Genomic DNA, 19,016 nt, shown 5'->3' with positions numbered 1-19,016 from the left:
ATTAGCTAAAAATCATTTAAATGCCTATCAACAGGGATGTGGCTAAAAAAAGGACGGTAAACCCAAGCAGTAAATTTTATGCAGCCATTTAAAAAGAATGGTAAAGCATCCTATACACAATTTTTATTTGTCAATCATACCTCAGTAAAGTTGAAAAACACGAGTTTATAATAGAGAAAAACTGGGAAAATGCTAAGTATCCTTCAATAGTAGACTGAACAAATTGTGGTAAATGTATATAATAAAATTTAAAAATGATTTAAAAATATGTGGTAATATGATAAAAGAACAAATTAAGATAGCAGAAAATGACACTAAGAATATAATGTTTTCTTAGAATATATGTCAGTATATAGTTAGAAAAAGAACTGGCAGGAAAAAATGTGATGAAAATGTAATTTTTTTCTTGTTTTTTTTGTAATTTTATATAATGGGTTTTTCATTTCTCTCATAATCAGAAAACTATAAACATTATTTTGAGAGAGAAATATATGTGAATTGATTCAAAGCTTACTGTCACATGCTTTTAGTAAGTGTTAGTGAACAGACCAGAGTAAGCTGAAATGTGGAAGCCAAAAGATCGGGTTGGAGACTTGTTTCTGTTGGCTACCAGTAGGCTCAGATGTTGGGGGGCTTTCACGCTTGTACGTCCCTTCTTTATTCATCTGGTCCTGATGAATAACATGATGGTGCAACTGAGGGGCTCTTCCCTGGAAGGGCCTTTCATCAACCCAGATCTCTGTGGAAGACAGAGCACCAACTCTGAACCAGGACAGAGGCAGATTTTGTAGAAGAACACCACAGATTTATGGATCATTGCTGTAAAATTCTACTAACTAAAGATTCTATTAATAGGGAATGCTCTTCCAGAACTCACACTTTTGCGCAACATGAGGCAGTAAGCTCAGTCTCAAATCAGCATATTGTGACTTTTGTGCCCTTGTACTTTCAACTTTTGCGCCTTCTGTTCCTATTTTGTTTCCTTGTCACACTTTCTGTTCGTTTACAGAGACACATAAACTTTGAACAGTTGTGATCATATCCTGTCAGGATGACCGGTTTCTACGTGACCGGTGGCACACTACGGCTCTACAATCACAGAGTAGCGAGTTTTTATTTTCCACAGAGTAGTGAGTTGGGGAAGTCATGTATACGCACCGTGAATAGTTTCTGTTTTGCAAGAGCCTATGTAAAGGTCCGTTTATAAATGCTATCTTGTACATTCACTTAATTAGTTAATTAATTAATATTTATTTATTTGAGACAAAGTCTCGCTCTGTCGCCCAGGCTGGAGTGCAATGGAGCTATCTTGTCTCACTGCAGCCTCCACCTCCCAGGTTCAAGCAATTCTTGTGCCTCAGCCTTCTAAGTAGCTGGCATTATAGGCCTGTGCCACTAGGCCCGACTAATTTTTGTGTTTTTCATAGGGATGGGGTTTCACCATGTTGCCCAGGCTGGTCTCGAACTTCTGACCTCAGGTGATCTGCCCCACCTCAGCCTCCTAAAGTGATGGGATTACAGGCTTGTGCTACCACTCCCAGCCTTGTACACTCACTTTAAATGATATTTTTATTATTTGTTGATATAAGATAATCCACAAGGACAAGCTACTTTTCATCATAAACTGAAATATTCCTGCAATGGCAGGTCAATACAGGGGAAGGTCTGGACTAGCCATAGATTTGTGGGAGGCCCAGGTCACTGATTTGAAGGTCACTGGGAAAGACATCCATATTAGTGATTTCAAACTTTGGCTTGCATTAAAATCATTTGAGGGACCTGTTAAAAATGGAAATCCCTGGACCCCATTCACGGCCTTATATCACAAATATTACTCCATTCACTTATTTATGCAATGTGTCTAAGATCTGCCCCAGCTGGCCTGCTCAGAATTACCTCTTTGCTAAATAGACAACTTTCTTTCTTCACATGATATTGTGTTGGAGCAAAAGTAATTACAGTTTTTGCCATTAAAAGTAATGGCAATTACTTTCACACTAACCTAATACTTCTATCTTCCTAATGCTGTTTTAAGTAAAAATTATTTAAGATTGTTTGACTTCTATTATTAATCTGTTAACCTAACAATTGTAAAAATCTACCTAAAATTCAAATCCAGCAAGTCACTTCTAAACAGGGAGTGTCTATGGTTAGTTACACTAAACCATATGCCCACAAATTGATAAAGTATTATTCATTTAATGAAACAGCTCCTCTTGTTCTTATTCTCGAAAGTGTAAACCATAGCTTCAGCTAGATTTTCTTGCAGGTTTTGTGTGAGTCCACTCATTGTTTTTGACATTATTCTCATTTGGATTTCTGGACTTAGGATTGTATTGGAGTTTTGTTCTCTTTTCTTTCCAGACTTTCTCATTAAGTTTTTCTAACCATTTATCTACCCCCTTCTCTTTCAGCCCCCCAATTCCCCTCTTCCTGACATTCATCCAGACTCATCTGTTTCTTCTCCTTTTCCTTTGGGACTTCTAATGCCATGTTTTAACACCTATGACTGTAAGTATCATTCTCTTGACTAGCAGAGTTTACCTTCTCATATCGAAGTTGTTTTTGAAAGGTGGACTTCAGTAAAAGCATCATAATGTCTTTGAAAATTATGCTGTCTTGAGCTCCTACTTAGTTACAGGCAGGCCCTAAAGACAGAGTGAGGAGACAACATGATGTTTATTCTAGATCACAGCGAAAGCCTGTTGAGTGACTTCCTCCTGGCTGGTCTTCTTCCTTCCAACTCCCCTGACCCCTACCTCGCTCACCACTCCTTCCCCATCCACTGGTTGGGGAGACCTATCTTAAGCTCTAAACTACACATGGGATCACTTAAGGACGCCACTGTGAAGCTCTTGTTTACCAGTGAGACTTATTGTCTGCAGCCTCTCTACATGTGTAGTACATTAAGTAAAATAGATTTTACTATCTCCTGGCTCTTCCCTTCAGCTAGACTTCTTCTTCTCAGAACTCCTGTCTCACTTTACTTATATTTCTATTATTTAACACATTCTGCCTTGTATGTGTTTCATACGACTTTCTCCCTACTTACTTAGAGTTTTGATAAAGACCAAGAGCATCTCTTCTTTTGATCTCCAAAGAATTTTGTAAAAGATGGTTGTTCAATAAATATTTTTCAACTGAGCTAAATGTTATTTCAGACAAGGTCAGATATGTTGCCCTGACTGGTAGACTTGCCAAGAGCAGATTAATTAGTATTGTAAAATCAAAGTAAATATTTACAAGCAGAGAAGGCCAGGAAGGTGAGGTTGGTTGGAGTACCAGGGCTGCACATAAATGACGGAACTGGACCCAGCTCACAGGACTGGTACAGCGATCTTTTCTTTTTGAGCACAAGGTGGCAGGATAGGTCAATTTCCAGCGTCCCTTATAAGGCAGCTACGTGAGGGTGAAATTTTTTGTCCAATTTCAGAAACAGATATCTTTTTTTTTTTATTTTATTTAACTGAGGTTAGTGCAGCCTGATGGCTAAAACATGGCTTTGGATAAGACATGGGCCTCACTCTTGACTACTGACTGTCCTTGTGGATCCCTGGCCTTTTGTGCTTGGACTAATTCCTCCACGTCTGCATCAAATAGCAATGCATCGTGGATGCCAACACACTTCTAGTTTCTGTTAACTGGGTGAAAAAAAATATGAACATTGTCAGTGTTTTGAAGAAATATCCATGAACACTGAAGCTTGGAGAGAGGAAACAAAATCGGACCAGAGAATTGAAATATGCAGTTTCTCCACTAGATAGCAGACTATGACAGATGACTTTTGGAAGGGTCCATCTGTATTTACCCAAAGAAAGCATTTATTTTTCTCCATCAGTTCATATTTTTGTTTTACCATGCCAAGTGTTTTTATGTGATCAGCCCATTTACACGTAAAACTCTGATATAAACCTGAAATATAAGTAGCAGGTTGATTTCAATTTATTAATCTGCAATTTAAATTCTGATAGAGTTTTTCTTTTTTTACTTCATTAATTGCCTCCAGTTTTTTTTTTTCCCCAAATTGTCTTTTACTTTTTAAAAAACAAATTAGTAGGAATAGTTTATTACGGAATTCTGATGGTAACATTGGGTGATATGTTAAGTCTTTCCCTTGATTCTGATCTGTTGTTTCCAGAAGATAGGGAACAAATGAGGAGGGTATGGGGGGGAAGATATTTCTTGTTTTTAGGTTCTACTTTGCATTCTTTCAAGTCTCTCTCTGTATGTGTATGTATGCACTCACAAAAACACATATATACTCACACATATTCATATTACGTGGATGAATATACACACAATCTATGTACACGTGTGTATACATACATGTCTATATATACATACATGTCTATATATACATACAGTCATATATGTATGTGTATATTATGTACATTTAACTTTGCAATAAATGTCAGGTTAGTGATTGTTTAAGAGAAACACTCTGAAACCAGACTCCTTGGGTATAAATCCTAGCTCACTGGCAAATACTTACAGATCTGTGTCTTTTTCTTCATTTATAGAATGGGGGTAATAATGGTAACCATATTATAGAGTATTTGTATGGATGAAAGGACTTCACAGAGCATGGCTCATGGTATCTATGCAAATCGTGTTAGCCATTATTATTTGTGTATGTTGAGAGTCTGATTTATTCAATAGCTTATATTGCCACTTTCATTTAGTAAATGAAGCACCCTCTATCTACCCAATGTGGGAGTTTAGATTTTTTGAAGGTGCCATAATATATTGACATTGACTTGACTTTTGCTACCTACATTATTTAACTTAATAATTTAGGTGCTGTACAGAATGTCTCAGTCATGATTTCTGTTGTTTGGCAACTTACACGTTAAGGAGAAAATGTGTGCACTTTTCTTTCTCTATTCTCTACTTCTTTCTTTTCTTCTCTTGGCCTTCCTCATTTGGAGGAATGTAAAAAATGGAGAGGTATATCAATTACAAATTCAATTCAGCTACCAATAACAGCAGCAACAAAAATTCCAAACAGTCGCTTAAAAAGAGCATTCTTTTTCTCACAGGACAGAGATTCTGGAGGCAGGAAGCTGATGATGGAGCTGGTTCAGTAGCTCCTCTAGGATTATTTTGTCCTTTCCTTCATGGCCACAGCGTGACTGCTCCTCCAGGCATCAGGTTCATGTCAAGGCAAGAAAAGGGCAAGAAAGGAGAAAGGGTGGTATACCAGCTATATAAATTCTCCTTATCAGGAGGTACAAGAGCTTTCCAGAGTTCTTCCCCACTCCCCAACCGAGGAGACTTACGTCTAGTTTCCAGAACAGTGTCACAAAGCCATTATTAGCTGGAAAACCCTCTACACTGAAAGACAAGAGAAAGAAATAGCCTGGAAATGATTTGGGATCAGCCAGTGAATGATATTTTCTCAAACTAAGTTTTTGTTTTGGCTTTGCATTTGTGTTTCTCCTCAAATTCTCCCTCTTGCCCTCCCTCTACTCTATAGTCCTCTTTGTCTGGAAGGAGGTCGAACTGAGAAAAATGAAAACATGGAGATTTGTTTCAGGAGCTAATATTTGCCACATAATATGTGCAACATGTGCAACAGAGGAAAGAGTGGAAGAAGATATGAAGTAGGATCTCTGTATCAGCACAAATGGAGGTCAGAGGGCAAAGGAAAGGCTGGCTCAAGCAGAGAGGGTGGAGAAGCACAGGTGAGATTTCCCCAGCGGGTCAATTTCATAGGCACTCCCTGTGCTGGAGGCAGAACTAAGCTTGTTGCCTTTGAAATGAAGCACCACAGACAACAGAGTTTCTTATAGATCACTTAATACAAATTATCATCGAGAGATACTGTTTATTTTCTTGTCTACAGAGCAAACAACATAGAAGGCATTTGTGACATTCACAGACTATTTTTAAATGACACCTGCTCAAATGTTACCTATTTCATAAATCTGTAATGATTTTTTTTCTTAAAAACATTATAGCTTTAATAGAATTTTAGACTGTGACTATTAAGATAGCAAAAATTCCCCCAAGGAGACCAGGATTCTTGGTTCACTCATTTCTTCACTCTGTCCTCTCTTCACCTGGTCAGCTGTCAGGTGGCTCTCCTGTACATCAACTCACAGGTGATGAGGTCTTCAGACCGTCACCCTGCTAGGAACTCCTGGTGGACTAGTCACCATCGCTCTCACTTGAACTGCCACTGTCAGATGACTCACTACTGTCGTCCCTTCTACGGGAACTAACCCTCCTGTTGGAATACGGTTGTCTACCCCAGGAGCCTTTCCCGTGTGGCATACCCTTATTCCGTGTAGAATTATTTTGTCTATGGGGTACATAATGATATTTTCTGCTGTGTGTTATATTCTCATTACTGGGGCCATTAAGGGAATCCATTTCGGTTTTGATTTCATTATCAAGACCACGAGAAGGAATGGGCAGGCTCTGACTTTTGCCCTTACTAGGAAACCTGTGTTTTTCATGTAAGGTTGCTTGGTTCCTATTAGAGTCATCTACACCCTTTCTGGCACTGCCTTTGCCATTTTTAGGAATTTCATTATAGTTGGTACTTTCAGTAGCATCACTACTGCCTTCTTTTCTTTTCTCTTTTGAGGGTGCAGGAGGGTAATGAAACTCAACCTTCCCTTGGTGAGCATTTTGGCCACCAGCATCCACTCTGTTTCCTTCTCTTCCAGGGAGTTCCTTAAAATTGGTACTACCCATGATATCGTTGTTGCCCTCTACAAGACTGACATCAACAGCATCTGCCTCTTTCGCAGTTTCATCCCCAGTTCCAATGGTATTTCCACCATTTTCTTCTCTTCCTGGGATCTCATTATAACCTGGCTCTTTTGTGTCAAGATTAGTACTCTCAGCTTCACTTGGGCCTGCAAACCCTGTTTGAATATCTTTGCCTTCTAGATCAGGACCAGTAGCTTCTCCTTTACCAGGAATGTCCTTAAAAGGTTGGCCGTCCCCACTGAAAGGAGACATATCATTGTCCCCTCTCTCTTGAAGATCTGTGTAACCGCTGCCTTCAAAATCACTGGGGATTTTTTTGACTTTTGAGAGATGTTTTGGGTAGTCAATGTTGTGTTGAGTATGATGGGTGCTTTTGCTTTTTACTGGAACTTTCTGGACTTGGGAATCTCTTTGAGGCTTCTTTTTATCCTTCGAGTGTGCTTTAGCATAGTTCATACTTGCTGGAATTTTGTTTAGAATATTCTTAGGTTTGTTCTGTTTGTTTTCTTCCCCCAGGAGTTTAATCGCAGTCACTGGCCCCATTATATGTTGCATGTTATTTCTGATGAGAGCTGCGCCATATTCTTCTTGGTCATGTAGTTTGCTGATAGCATCGTCTCCATCCTCAAACCGTTTATTCCCAGTTGACTTAGGATAAATTGACATCCTCAGGCCATTGTGAATATTCTCTCTGTTACTGATGCTATATTCTTTATTCAGTCTCTGTCTATTCGTGAAATAATTTTGAGATTTACTATTTCCGTTATTCTCACTGGCCTCAGAAAGGGACAAATCTTTCTTTCTTTCCTGGACAATATTTTCTTTAGATGATAGCTCTTGATTTCTTCTCTTGCCCAAATGGTGAAAAACAGTATTGTCTTTGTTTTTCTCTTCCTGTTAAAATACAGTTTTCAATACGAAGTGATTATTTCATGTAAAATTTTAAAAATATAATAATTCTTAGGCAATATAAAAAACTATCCACCAGATATTTAATAAAAAGGATCTATTAACTCAATAGAGGTTTACTGGTAGAGGTCATTCTAGAATGATCAAATCAGGTTTCATGGAGAAAGAAGAATGAACTAGGCTTGAAAAATGGGTAATATTCAAATATGCAGAAGGGAAATTGTGAGAATATTTTAAGAATAAGTGGCATATTCAATTGTTTGGAAGCAGGACACAATTGAGACATAATATGATTAAGCTTACAGAGTGGGAATAGTGAGTCATTGCAAGTAAAATGGATTTCATATATTAAAATTAGTTCTCTCTCTCTCTCTTTTCTTTCCTTCAATCTGAAAATTAGTTCTCTCTCTCTCTCTTTTCTTTCCTTCAATCTGATCATCAGAGGTATTCATCTGCCTAAAGGAGTATTTTCTTTTTCTTTCCTTTCTTTCTTGCTTCTTTTTAAACAGAAAATCTGCAAATAGAAGAATCTTCTGACATTTAAAAGAAAAGTCCCTGGGAGAATAATGGGATGAAAAAGAGAAAGTGGAGCAGGAGAATAAAATATTTATATCTATATTTCAATTCATTCTTTTTTTTGGTGGGGGAAGGGGCAGGATCTGTGAAGATGCCACTCCATATCCTGGGTTTTATCACCCTTGGGTGCAGTCAACTTTCAGTAAGCTTGGCAGAACAATGCGGTCAGGAAGAAAGAGCTGAGATTGACTGTACCCTACGCCACTCGCTATTTCTCTGCAGCATAGGCTAAATATAGAAGTGTCTGAGCATCTGGTCTGGAGATTTCCAGAGAGTGTTGCCATACAGGAAGTGAAGTGGCTCTAAAAGGAGCAGCGTAGATGGAGTACATACTAGGGACAAATGTGAGTCATACTCAAACAGAGAGAAGTCTAAATTGCCCATGGGAGCTGAGAGAGACTGAGTCACCACTGGGCCCCAGTCAAGACTATACTGATTGAATCCTAAGCTATGGTAGCCAACAGCTTCATTTTAGAATGAAGCAGGGCAAGAAGCATTCAAGTGGTTAGGCGACATTATCCCATGCATGTCTGAAGATTCCAAGTCTTCCTCTTCACTATGGTGTAAGCCATGTTTGTCCATTTGTTGCACAGGATGTAGTGGATGGTGTAAGCCACACCTGGATGCCATCTTAGAGGGAGAAGGAGGGGGAGTGAGGATCTGAGCATTTTTAACTAAAAGAGACTGATTTATTTAAATAAACTATTTTAATTATTAGATAACCTTAAGTTTAAACAGACTGAATTTAATTTCTGCACATTCCCTTGCTCCTCCATGAGGAGCTCTTGAGCAACAGAACGATTATAGACAGACAAAATGTCAATTTTTTCTTTTCACCTCCAAATTGTAGGATGAGCTGGAATATACAACATTCCTACATAGGCCTTTGAATTGATGAGTAATATGAAATCAACATAAGAGATATTTATTGAGGGAGTGGAACATGGAAGAAATTAGGCTGGGTGCCACATGTTCTAAGCAATATCTGGTGATATTCATTGGCAAAGGCAGTGATCCTGAGGGGTGTGGAGGGTGGGGGCAGGTCTGTGAGGCAGAGACATCATAACTAATTAGGTCTGCACAGACAAACAGAGTGCCGGAGACTTGTAGAAGATGGAATGCCAGGGTGAAGAATTTGGTTTTATTTTGTAGAGTGTGAAGAGCTAGTGAAAGTTCATAGGAGATTAACAAAATACAAATTAAGGATTTAGGAGGAACAGTGGTAAGAAAGAACATGTAGGAAGCTTTTGCAGTATCCGGTAATGAGATGTAATCACTTGGATTAGGATTATACCAAAGAAAAATATTACAAAGAAAAAAAACCCTTCTTCTGGTGCCCAGGCAGAAAAAGCCTTAATAACTAAAATGGACTGGAATGTTAACATGTAAAAATGAAGACAGGGTGAAAAAGACAAGGACTTTAATGTTAGACATATTGATGTTAAGGGAATATAGAACCTGAGCTAAAAAAGCAATATACAGTTAGAGATAGAGAATTGGATATCACAGGCTCTTGGGGGGTCCCAGTACAAACCCTTCCCAGTTTTCATAGCCTATGGTCAACTCTTCTTTCCTTGAACATCTTATAGGCTAATTGTTTATTACTTTTCAGATTCTATTGTTTCACTTACACGTAGTTGTAATTTTTTCAATAAATTTTTAACTTGAAACTAGTATCCATTTTTCCTGATGCAATACCTAATAAGGTTATTTCCTCTTTCCTATGAAACCCTCCCGACATTTGAAAAAGTTTAGTTTTCCTTCGAACTCACTGGCTGCTTTCTCTTCTCCAGGTTGACACTAGAGTTCTCTTGTGTTAGGTGACTACGTTTAGTCCCATCACCTGATGATGAATTCCCTTTGTTTGTGCGGTCCCAGATCAGACCTTGACTCTGATGGGACCTGATCAGCCCCAAGCATGGGGAATTCATCCGCTTCCTTGCCTTGACCACAGCCCTGTTTTTACTAATAACAGCTTAATTTTGTGCTGTCTTTTTGACCACCACTTCAGTTTATTGGCTCTTGTCAAGCATGTGGACATCTTAGATGTGTTCATTAAAGATGTCAGAATACACGAGAGCTCCCTGATGGAGAGAAAAAGAGCATGCAGCCAGAAGCTCACAGTATTTGGTCAAGTGTGTAGGGAAGGTAGCAAAGAAGGTAGAAAAACCAAATGCAGGCTGGGGTGGTGGCTCACGCCTGTAATCCCAGCACTTTGGGAGGCTGAGGTGGGTGGATCATGAGGTCAGGAGATCGAGATCATCCTGGCCAACACGGTGAAACCCCGTCTCTACTAAAAAAAGGTACAAAAAATTAGCCGAGCATGGTAGCGGGTGCCTGTAGTCCCAGCTATGCAGGAGGCTGAGGCAGGAGAATGGTGTGAACCCAGGAGGTGGAGTTTGCAGTGAGCCGAGATTGCGCAGGATCATAGGGAATGTGTTGAGTGAAATAGCAGGCAGGAATTGCCAAATAATCTTTCTTAATCCCTCAGTCCAGTGCTCACGAAAGTAGCTGTGCTATGGAAAGAGCACATGCATTAGAATCAGTTGCCTCACTGCCATTTATGGGCTGTGTGATTTTGGGAGCATTATTTCACTTCTCTGAGCCTTAGCTTTTTTAGCTGTAAAATAAAAATGATATTTATCTTTCAGTATTTTGGGACGAATTTAAAGATTTTTATTAAATAATGCATGTAAAGCATACAGAACTGGGCATAGCCCTTTAATGAATGATAGTTTCTTTCCTAGATAATATTAATGATAGTCATGTGATTACTGGATGCACAGATGTTCTCCCAGTCTCTGGACTTCTCTAATATTGGTTGTAGAGGCAGATGAAGATGGACAAACTCTGGACCCCCTGCTCCTGTATTGGCCAATTGTCACCCTCGGGCTGTGTGTTCTGCAAGCTTGTAGCCGTTGATGGGATGTTATCTGAAATAGATTTTGATTGGACTCTCTCTTTCTTTTTGCTCCCAAACAGAGGCACTGTTCTGCTTGGAGGACTGTCTGCTTTTATATATGTACCTTATTAACTGTTGGATGTAGTGGGGAAATTGTTGAATCAGCTCACATTTGAATCTCAAAATAAAAATGGCTTTTAGAAGTGTCCTCTACTTTCAAGAAGCTGGCTAATATGTGGTCTGCAAAAGTGCCAATGTGTAATATTTGTAAAATATAATTTGAAATTACTTATTTGTAAAAGTTATGGCATTATTGTTCATTAATTTTTTTTAATATTGGTGGGTATATTCTGAAATAAGATTTTGCCATGAGAAAAAAATAGAAATAAACTTTGTAATATATCACTAAACAAAAAGTATTTTAAATATTTGACTTGAGTAATTGAGTCTCGGAAAGTTTTACTTGGACATTTATGTTTTCCTTTGCAATCAAGTTCATTGTTGTTTGTTTACTCATTACTAATATAACCTCTTGAGTTAAACACTAAATCTAGGGTTATAGTAATCTCTTCCTAATTTTTTCTCTCTCTTGTCTGAAGTGGGAAGTTATGTTTTATTTTTGGTGCTTTTCTGCTTTTTAAAAAAAGTAACATATACACTAATGAATTGTGTGCATTTTATTAGAAGACTGAACAGGATAATTTTATAAATGAAAACATGAAACAACTTTTAACCTGTGGTATATGATGGCTATTTTTGCATTGAAGAAAACATCAAAAAATTCAAAGAAACTTTTCTTACATTTGCTTGTGTTAAATGATTTCTGACTGTTCGATGGTCCATGTACCAGTTGGCTGACTGCTTCTCTATGCTCTGCTTTTCGGTCTCCATGCTTTGGTTCCTATGAGTTTTTTCATGGAGAATGGCCTCACCCACTCACTTCTGTTTGCTCAAATCCTACTCATCCTCCAAGGCCCAGCACAATTGTTTCCATTATGAACATCAGAGGCTAGGAACTAATTTTTTTCTACTCCAAGCCCCTAAAGCATGATCTTTTTTTCTCTTCTGGATACTACTCACATAGCACCTCCCACATTCTGTCTCGTTTCACAATAATTTCTGTAAGCGCCTTTTGTTTCTTTTCTAACTCTAAGATCCTGGAGAGAAAGAATTTGTTTCTCAATCGTTTTATCTCACATAGTATCTTACACACTAGTTAAGAACTCCACATGTATTTGTCAAATGGATATGTTTTAACTTATTTACAGTTAGATGTAGTCTTAGAGATGTCCTCTAAAGGATATTGATGGCAGAAGAAAGTAACATTCTGAAGGGAAACAAACTATTGCTTCCATGGGGAATAAAACCAGATTTGGAAAAAGTAAATAGCCCTTTCTCTGATGGCATTTCAAGCTATTTCCAGTCCTTTGGCCAATGAATCTACAAGAAGGGACTGAGTGAAAAGAATTATTGTCATTGCAGTGACAAGGGCCTCATTCTTTTACTTCTGAGCAACCCAACACAGATGGAGTTATCCATGGAATGAATTTGAGAGACAGTAAAATGTGTCACTCATTAGGCCAAAATGGTTTCTCCTCTTAGCCATTCCCTGCTGAGATCCCCACCGTCAGAGCGTATGGTAGAATATGTCAAGAAAATTTCCTTATAAAACACCCAACGTTACTTAAGAAGCAATAACACAGCAGCCCATGGGCACCTGGGGTCCATGAGTATCACACCTGCAGCCGCAGGTCCTGAAGCGGAGCGAGATGTGGGCCGAGGCATGGGTTGGGGATCAGGAAGATTCTGGGACCCAGAGTTTTGTAGTAGAGAGGCTTGAGGAGCCCGGGGAGTGTGGGAAGGGACAAAAAGTGCCAGCCATAAGACAGAAACCCCAGAGCAAGCAAAAGTAAACTTCGCCTCCCCTACGTTTTCCTCTAGGGCTAGTCCAGAGTTTAGTCATGCTAAGAATGGTCATTCAGAGATTCAGCTTACCTTTACATCAGTTTGATTTTTCTTCCCAGGTGACATGTAAACACACTTAAAAACATAATGTCCATGTTTCTCATGGTGACCCTTGTATGTTATCTACAAAAACACAACATTATATTAAGACACATTTTATCTCTTACAAAGAAATTGTTGGGCTCTTTTTTTAATCCTATGAGAAACTTTTAAAACTTGGGTGAAGCTGAATTCTGCCTCTGGCAAATGGTAGTACTTCTTATAACCACCGGAGGGCGTGTGTCAGCCAGCTCCCGAAGACAGCGACTTGTTCCTTGTCTCTTTTCTACATAACTCTAAATCTGTTTTCCCTAAGGGCCTGTCAACTGCTTTCTGTCCTAGGGTGGATGGATTTTATTATCAAATTTCTATGGAAATGGAGCATGTGGAAATATTTTCAGGTGGGAGGGGGTGAGAGGACCGGGAGAAAGGCAGGATTTACAATATTCATGTCTGATGTCTAATTGGCAAAACTCACAGCATGAACGTTCAGGCTCTTAAGCTGGCAATGTTGGCCTTTGTAATTTTCAGCTGAGATAAAGTATAGAAGATTGTTAGTTCTTAGAACATAATTTTCTGTGATAGACAGAAGTAAGCTGCAATTTGGTGGCATGCAAAGCGGGGAGGATTCGTTTAACTGTTTGCATATGGAAAGCTGATTCCATGGACATAGAATTCCCCATTAAGACCTGATAGCTACCTTCCCCTTTACTCCCTTATTTATCATTCTGAGAGCCAAGTGTCTGTCAGGTGCATGTGTGGGAAAATATTGTTTGCTAGTAGCAATGTTCCCAAATTCTTACTCACTTAGCCCCGAGAAGGTTGCCTGGCAAAGCATTGTTTCATATGAAAGAAGAATCACATTGGAGAGAAAGAAATCTCTATTCACAATGTTTTCCTCTTTTCTGTCACACATGGTGTGTGAATTACAATACCTGATTGACTAGAAAGTGCCAATATTATGTTGTATAATTTTGCACTTCCATTCAAAGTGCCCAAGACTATTTTGACAGTTACACTTTTCTCTTACTGACTTTTTCTTTACAGAGCCGAAATAGAGTTATTTGGGAAGATGAATTCTGTTTACCCTCTGCTCTTCCACACAGCTTTGCTTAGTTTTCTCAGTCTGCGGTCGAAATGTCTGAAAGGAAACAAGAAACAAAACTTCACCCACTAGAACATTCTATTTCATTAACTTCATTAAACAAACGTTTCATTTATTTTTCTCTCACTGGGTTCTATTATTCAATGTGGAAAATCATTCTAAACAAAAGCAGATTGACACATTCATCGCGTTAATATTTGTTTCAGTATTACGAAAGACAGTGCCAGCTTTCTGCCCCCAGAGGGAGACAATGCCTTCTCCACTACGGAATTGGATTCAAGCTCAGACAACCGCTAAGTGGGTGTGGTGGGGGAGAAGGGAGGGATGGCACCCCAGATGAAGGAGCTTGGCTGCCATCGGAATCCGCTGGAAAAGAAGTTTTCACTGACAAACTGGGAGCTGGTAAATAGAAGTGAACTAAAATCAGAGTTTGACGATTTATATTATATGTGTGCATGAATTATATAAGTTGAGTAATTATAATATTGAATTAAGGTATGAGGCTGTTGATGGCCCAGGGAGAGTCAAACCATAGCTGTTCACATGAGGGGTAGGATCACACCTAAGAATGAAACCTTATTGCTGCCAGGTGTTTCATTCTGAGAAGGAAAAATGGAGGTGGCTAGCAGATTAGGACAAATTCTTTTTCTTGGTTTGACATAAAGTGTCAAAATTTCTTGAGGGTAGCATAGGATGAAGGGTAGCTATTGAAGCGCAGGAAGGGCAGAAATGAAGAAAGAATAGACCCTGGCAGTTTGTCCCAGGCCTTTGGACTAACCTTTGTATACCACGGGAAAGCATGCAGAACAGGGACCATAAATCTGGGAGCAAATGTTTTATGAAAGGAATAGATGTAACAATTCTTTAATTCTCAGTATTTTTCATTTACCTCTTTCTTTAGAAACTCCTAGCCTATCTCAGATGTGGCACCGGGAACCAGTGGGCGGACTGGGTCGTGTTTGAATGGGTGTGCTACAGTGGAAGCAGGCATCACGGTGGATCAATCTTATAAAAGAGAGAACCCCTTAAGGGAAAGATTGAATAAAGAGATAAACAGAAAGAGGGCCACCTAGGCCAGCTGTCATATTTACCTGGAAAGTGTTCTTCCTGAAGAAGCTGTAAGTTTCTATATTTTGTTTAATACAGACAGGTTGTTCCTTGCACTTAGATATTGGGAATGTCCAGGCTTGCTCTAAGCTCCTTTAAATCTCCAGCTCAATCTGAACTGATTCCTTCATTTCCCAAACTCATTTGTCCTCTGTGTTCAGACTGGGTTTGGGTGAAGGAGGCCTGGCATGAGACTGGGGGAGGGTAGAAGGAGACAGAAGCCAGGGTATGTCCTTCTTTGCTCTTTCTTTTTGGGGCTTCATCTCTAGAATTGGGTACATCTCCTCTGTGGTTCTAGTTCCACCACCCAGGGGCCTAGGAGCAGCACCTTTTTTTTCCCTCCAGCCCTGAGGGTGGTGGTAACTTTGATGCTTGGGTGGTCTCACCACCCCTGGTTGGCCTTTCTGTTCTTCCTTATACTTTATAGCTAGTTTCCCTTAGAAAGTCCCTCTACTGAGCTCTCTGAAGTGGATTTTGTTTTCCGGACTGGACTCTGGCGGAAAAAATCATCTTCAAAATACAAAACTCAGAAGTTTAGAAAGCACCTCCATGGCTGGACTCCAAGGCATAGCAGGCTAATATTCTATTCCATTCTGGAAAATAACAATAGTTATCAATAACACCTTCTATTTATAGGATGCTTTATAGTTTGTAAACTGTCTTTGTACACATAATCTCATTTGAGTCCCAAAGTAACCCTTATAAGATAAGCAGTGAAAGAAACAGAATTGTCTACACTCATACAGTTGGTAGTTGCAGTAGAAGTAGAGAAGATATTTTGATTTAAATCTTCTGCCTCAAAGTCCCAGGGTTAAAATAATAAATTTTTCAATGACTAAATATGAAAAAGCATTTAGTAATAAGAGGAAGTGTTCCTAAACTTTATATTAATTATCTTCAAGGCATATTTTATAGTTGTATCCTTTTATTGCATTTCTTATGTTGATTCTTATATAATTGTGTGAATATAAATTTGGACCATTATATCACTCTTCAAAAATATATAAACAGTGCACACAGTTCTGGAAATTGGACTATAGGAAGAAGAAAGCATAAAAATGAGATGGGCAGATACTAAGCAAAAGAAAGAAATCGTAGTATGGGGTGTCAGGGATCTTCTTACAGAATACACACATACATATGGGTTAGAAACATACTTGACAATATAGAGTACCTAGGTACAGTTTTGATTTATTGTGACTTGCAACAAAGTCTTTCTAGTCTAACTGCATGTTGATGAATATTAACTGAATTGCATAGCCTAATAAACATTCATTTTCTTCCTTTTAAAAATCTTTTAGAGTTTGGCTTGTAATTCCAAGACGTGTGCAAGTGACTGAGTATATACTAGTTTCTTAAACCACCAATCTATCATTTAAAAATTTAGGTAATTACTAAAATGGCATCTTTATACCTGGAAGAAAACATTATATTTCACAATTCACAGTTACAAATGTTGCCTCTGCATCCTTGCTGAGCTGCTTTCATTTGAAATATGCATCCCTCCCTTCTCCCCCCATACCCTCAAGCAGATGTCTTGGGCTTGAATGTGGCCCTGTAATGGAGATGGCACTGTCTGCCTCTGGGGAGGAAAGCTGGCATCCTCTTCTGATCAGTGGTCACTGAATCGATGTTGACATAGCGCATTTACTGGAAAATGATGAGAAAGCCCCACTCCAGCTGTTTCTTGGAATACGTTGCCCAAAATAAAATCTTCAGCTGGCTGACTTGAACTGGGTCAGCAAGACTCATTCTTCCACCGTGAGAGGTGGGAGAGACACCTGAGCCTCTAGGCTTTGATTGAGTGAGGTCTGTGCATGGGGCCTCGCAAATGCGTGTTGTGAGCAGTACAGGCCCCACAGGACTGTACTGCACACCCTTGTTGCACAGAGTGTGTGGAGAAGGGAACACATTTCCCCAACTTTCACTGCCTTCCGTGTGGCCCTCGGCTACCTGGTCATCCTCATCAGCCTGGTTACCCTACTAGTCACCCACTCACTCAGGACCTATATATAAGTATGATTGGCAATGGGATGACAATTTGTTTCCATGGTTCTCCAACCAAAAAGGTTATTCTGATAAGTTAGGATGCTGCTCAGACATTATCTAATTAGCACTGTGTCTGCATTGCAGAAAATAACTAACACTCAGCATTTTCACAAGATAATTTGGTCACATCCTGAATATTCAACTGGGTGAGTCAGAGGGAAGGAAAGACACACAGGGAAGTAGGAGCTTGATTTGGACTAAGCTTGGGGGTACTACGTCCCATCTGTAGCCTCACTGATGAAGAGAAAAATCACGAGTAGGATCCCACAGTATTGGGGTGTTGCAAGAAATACAGACGAGTTCTTGTCTCTTTGCATTTTTATTTATTTGCTAAATCTAGTTGGTTAGCTTTAAAACATTCATGTCAAATTCTTTAAGTTTTCAGGAAAATATTAAAAGGTTATTTTGCCATGTTATAGCTTGAGTCTTTGAGTATCACTCATTAGTATCAGCTGATTTGAAATGCTGTGGCTACCTCCTGGTTTTCTCAAAAAATCTGGTTTTGGTGTTCCTTAAAAGGCAACGTTGTGAGATCTCATAGTTCAGCATACGTTTACTGAGAACCTCCTTGGTTAAGTGTGTTAAGGGCTGGATGCTTTCTGTTTGCTTGGTACGTCTTAAAATAAGTGAATTAGGTAGATGCTACTAATTTAAATAGACATTGCTTGAAAGAAAAACAAATGAAGAGAGCAAGAGATTATTTGAAACATAATTGAATTTGTAAATGCTTACTGGTGCTGCCCAGGTCACACTCAAAAACAGTAGTCCCACACAGAAAACTCGCATCTTTGAGAATCTCTGTGAAAAGACAACAATATCTTACCACAAAGCATTGCCAGTTATAAACTGCGGCCGTAAGAAGAGATAAAACACATAGGAATATATAAACACCCTTCCCCTTGGCAGTTCATTTCCTTTTGTGTATGTGTGTGTATAGACCATGTATAATTTACTTATACCCGAGTGTGGACATTTTAATCTAGGAGCTTTCATATGTCTAGTTATTCTAATGTGAAAATGAAAATTATTCAATATCATTAAAACAGTACAGTTGATAGAAATATATTTTATAGACACATTTACTTGCTGTATCATCAGCTCTTCTTCCTCTTGTCTTTAGAAAGAGATTGTTTAATTATTTGCGTAATTCAAAATGACATGAAGTTGATGCAGCAGCCCATAACACACTCTAGGTCTGTCAGGGTAGCAGATTGCACTGTGGGGAAAACTTATCTCCCTCCGGGCTGGTACCCTAATCTGTGTCTCATGTTCATTAGCAATGTGTCTGAATTAGTAGCCATTCATGGGCTGGAGAGTGAACTAATTTTTGCAATGCTGACATTAATAGCTAACACTTATTGAATACTAAAATGAGCCAAGCACTGGGTCTAAGAATTTTGCATGCATTCAATTATTTGAGCCTCACAACAACCCTACAAGTTAGGTGGCGTTACTATGCCGGTTATATAGATTAGGAAATAGACACAAAAAGATCAAATAACTTGCCTTAGAACTCACTAAGGGGCAGAACTGGGATTAGTATCCAGGCAATGTTGCTATAGACCCAGTTTTCTTAATCAAGACTCTCTGCCACCTTAAATAACTTTCTATTCTTTTATCTCATTACAGAAAAATCAATGTGCA

At 39.0% G+C, this 19,016-nt stretch overlaps 1 protein-coding gene across 2 annotated transcripts; it reads right to left on the bottom strand.

Moving 5' to 3' along the window:
• Positions 1–5,782: 5,782 nt before the first annotated feature.
• MEPE (matrix extracellular phosphoglycoprotein) lies at positions 5,783–18,158 on the bottom strand. Of its 2 annotated transcripts, XM_011951826.1 has the most exons (4): positions 18,105–18,158; positions 14,199–14,252; positions 13,103–13,195; positions 5,783–7,614 (listed from the first exon to the last, which is right to left on the bottom strand). In XM_011951826.1, exons 1-4 carry the CDS (start codon positions 18,156–18,158, stop codon positions 6,151–6,153), a joined length of 1,665 nt encoding a protein of 554 aa, XP_011807216.1. In that variant the 3' UTR covers positions 5,783–6,150. The 2 variants fall into 2 exon arrangements, with proteins under 2 accessions (XP_011807216.1, XP_011807217.1); XM_011951827.1 differs by lacking the exon at positions 13,103–13,195.
• Between the last annotated feature and the right edge of the window lie 858 nt (positions 18,159–19,016).

Source organism: Colobus angolensis, unplaced genomic scaffold (assembly GCF_000951035.1).
Source record: "Colobus angolensis palliatus isolate OR3802 unplaced genomic scaffold, Cang.pa_1.0 Scaffold328, whole genome shotgun sequence".
NCBI classification, from domain to species: domain Eukaryota; kingdom Metazoa; phylum Chordata; class Mammalia; order Primates; family Cercopithecidae; genus Colobus; species Colobus angolensis.
The sequence above is the reverse complement of the archived record's forward strand: the minus strand, read 5'-3'. Positions and strand labels throughout refer to the sequence as shown.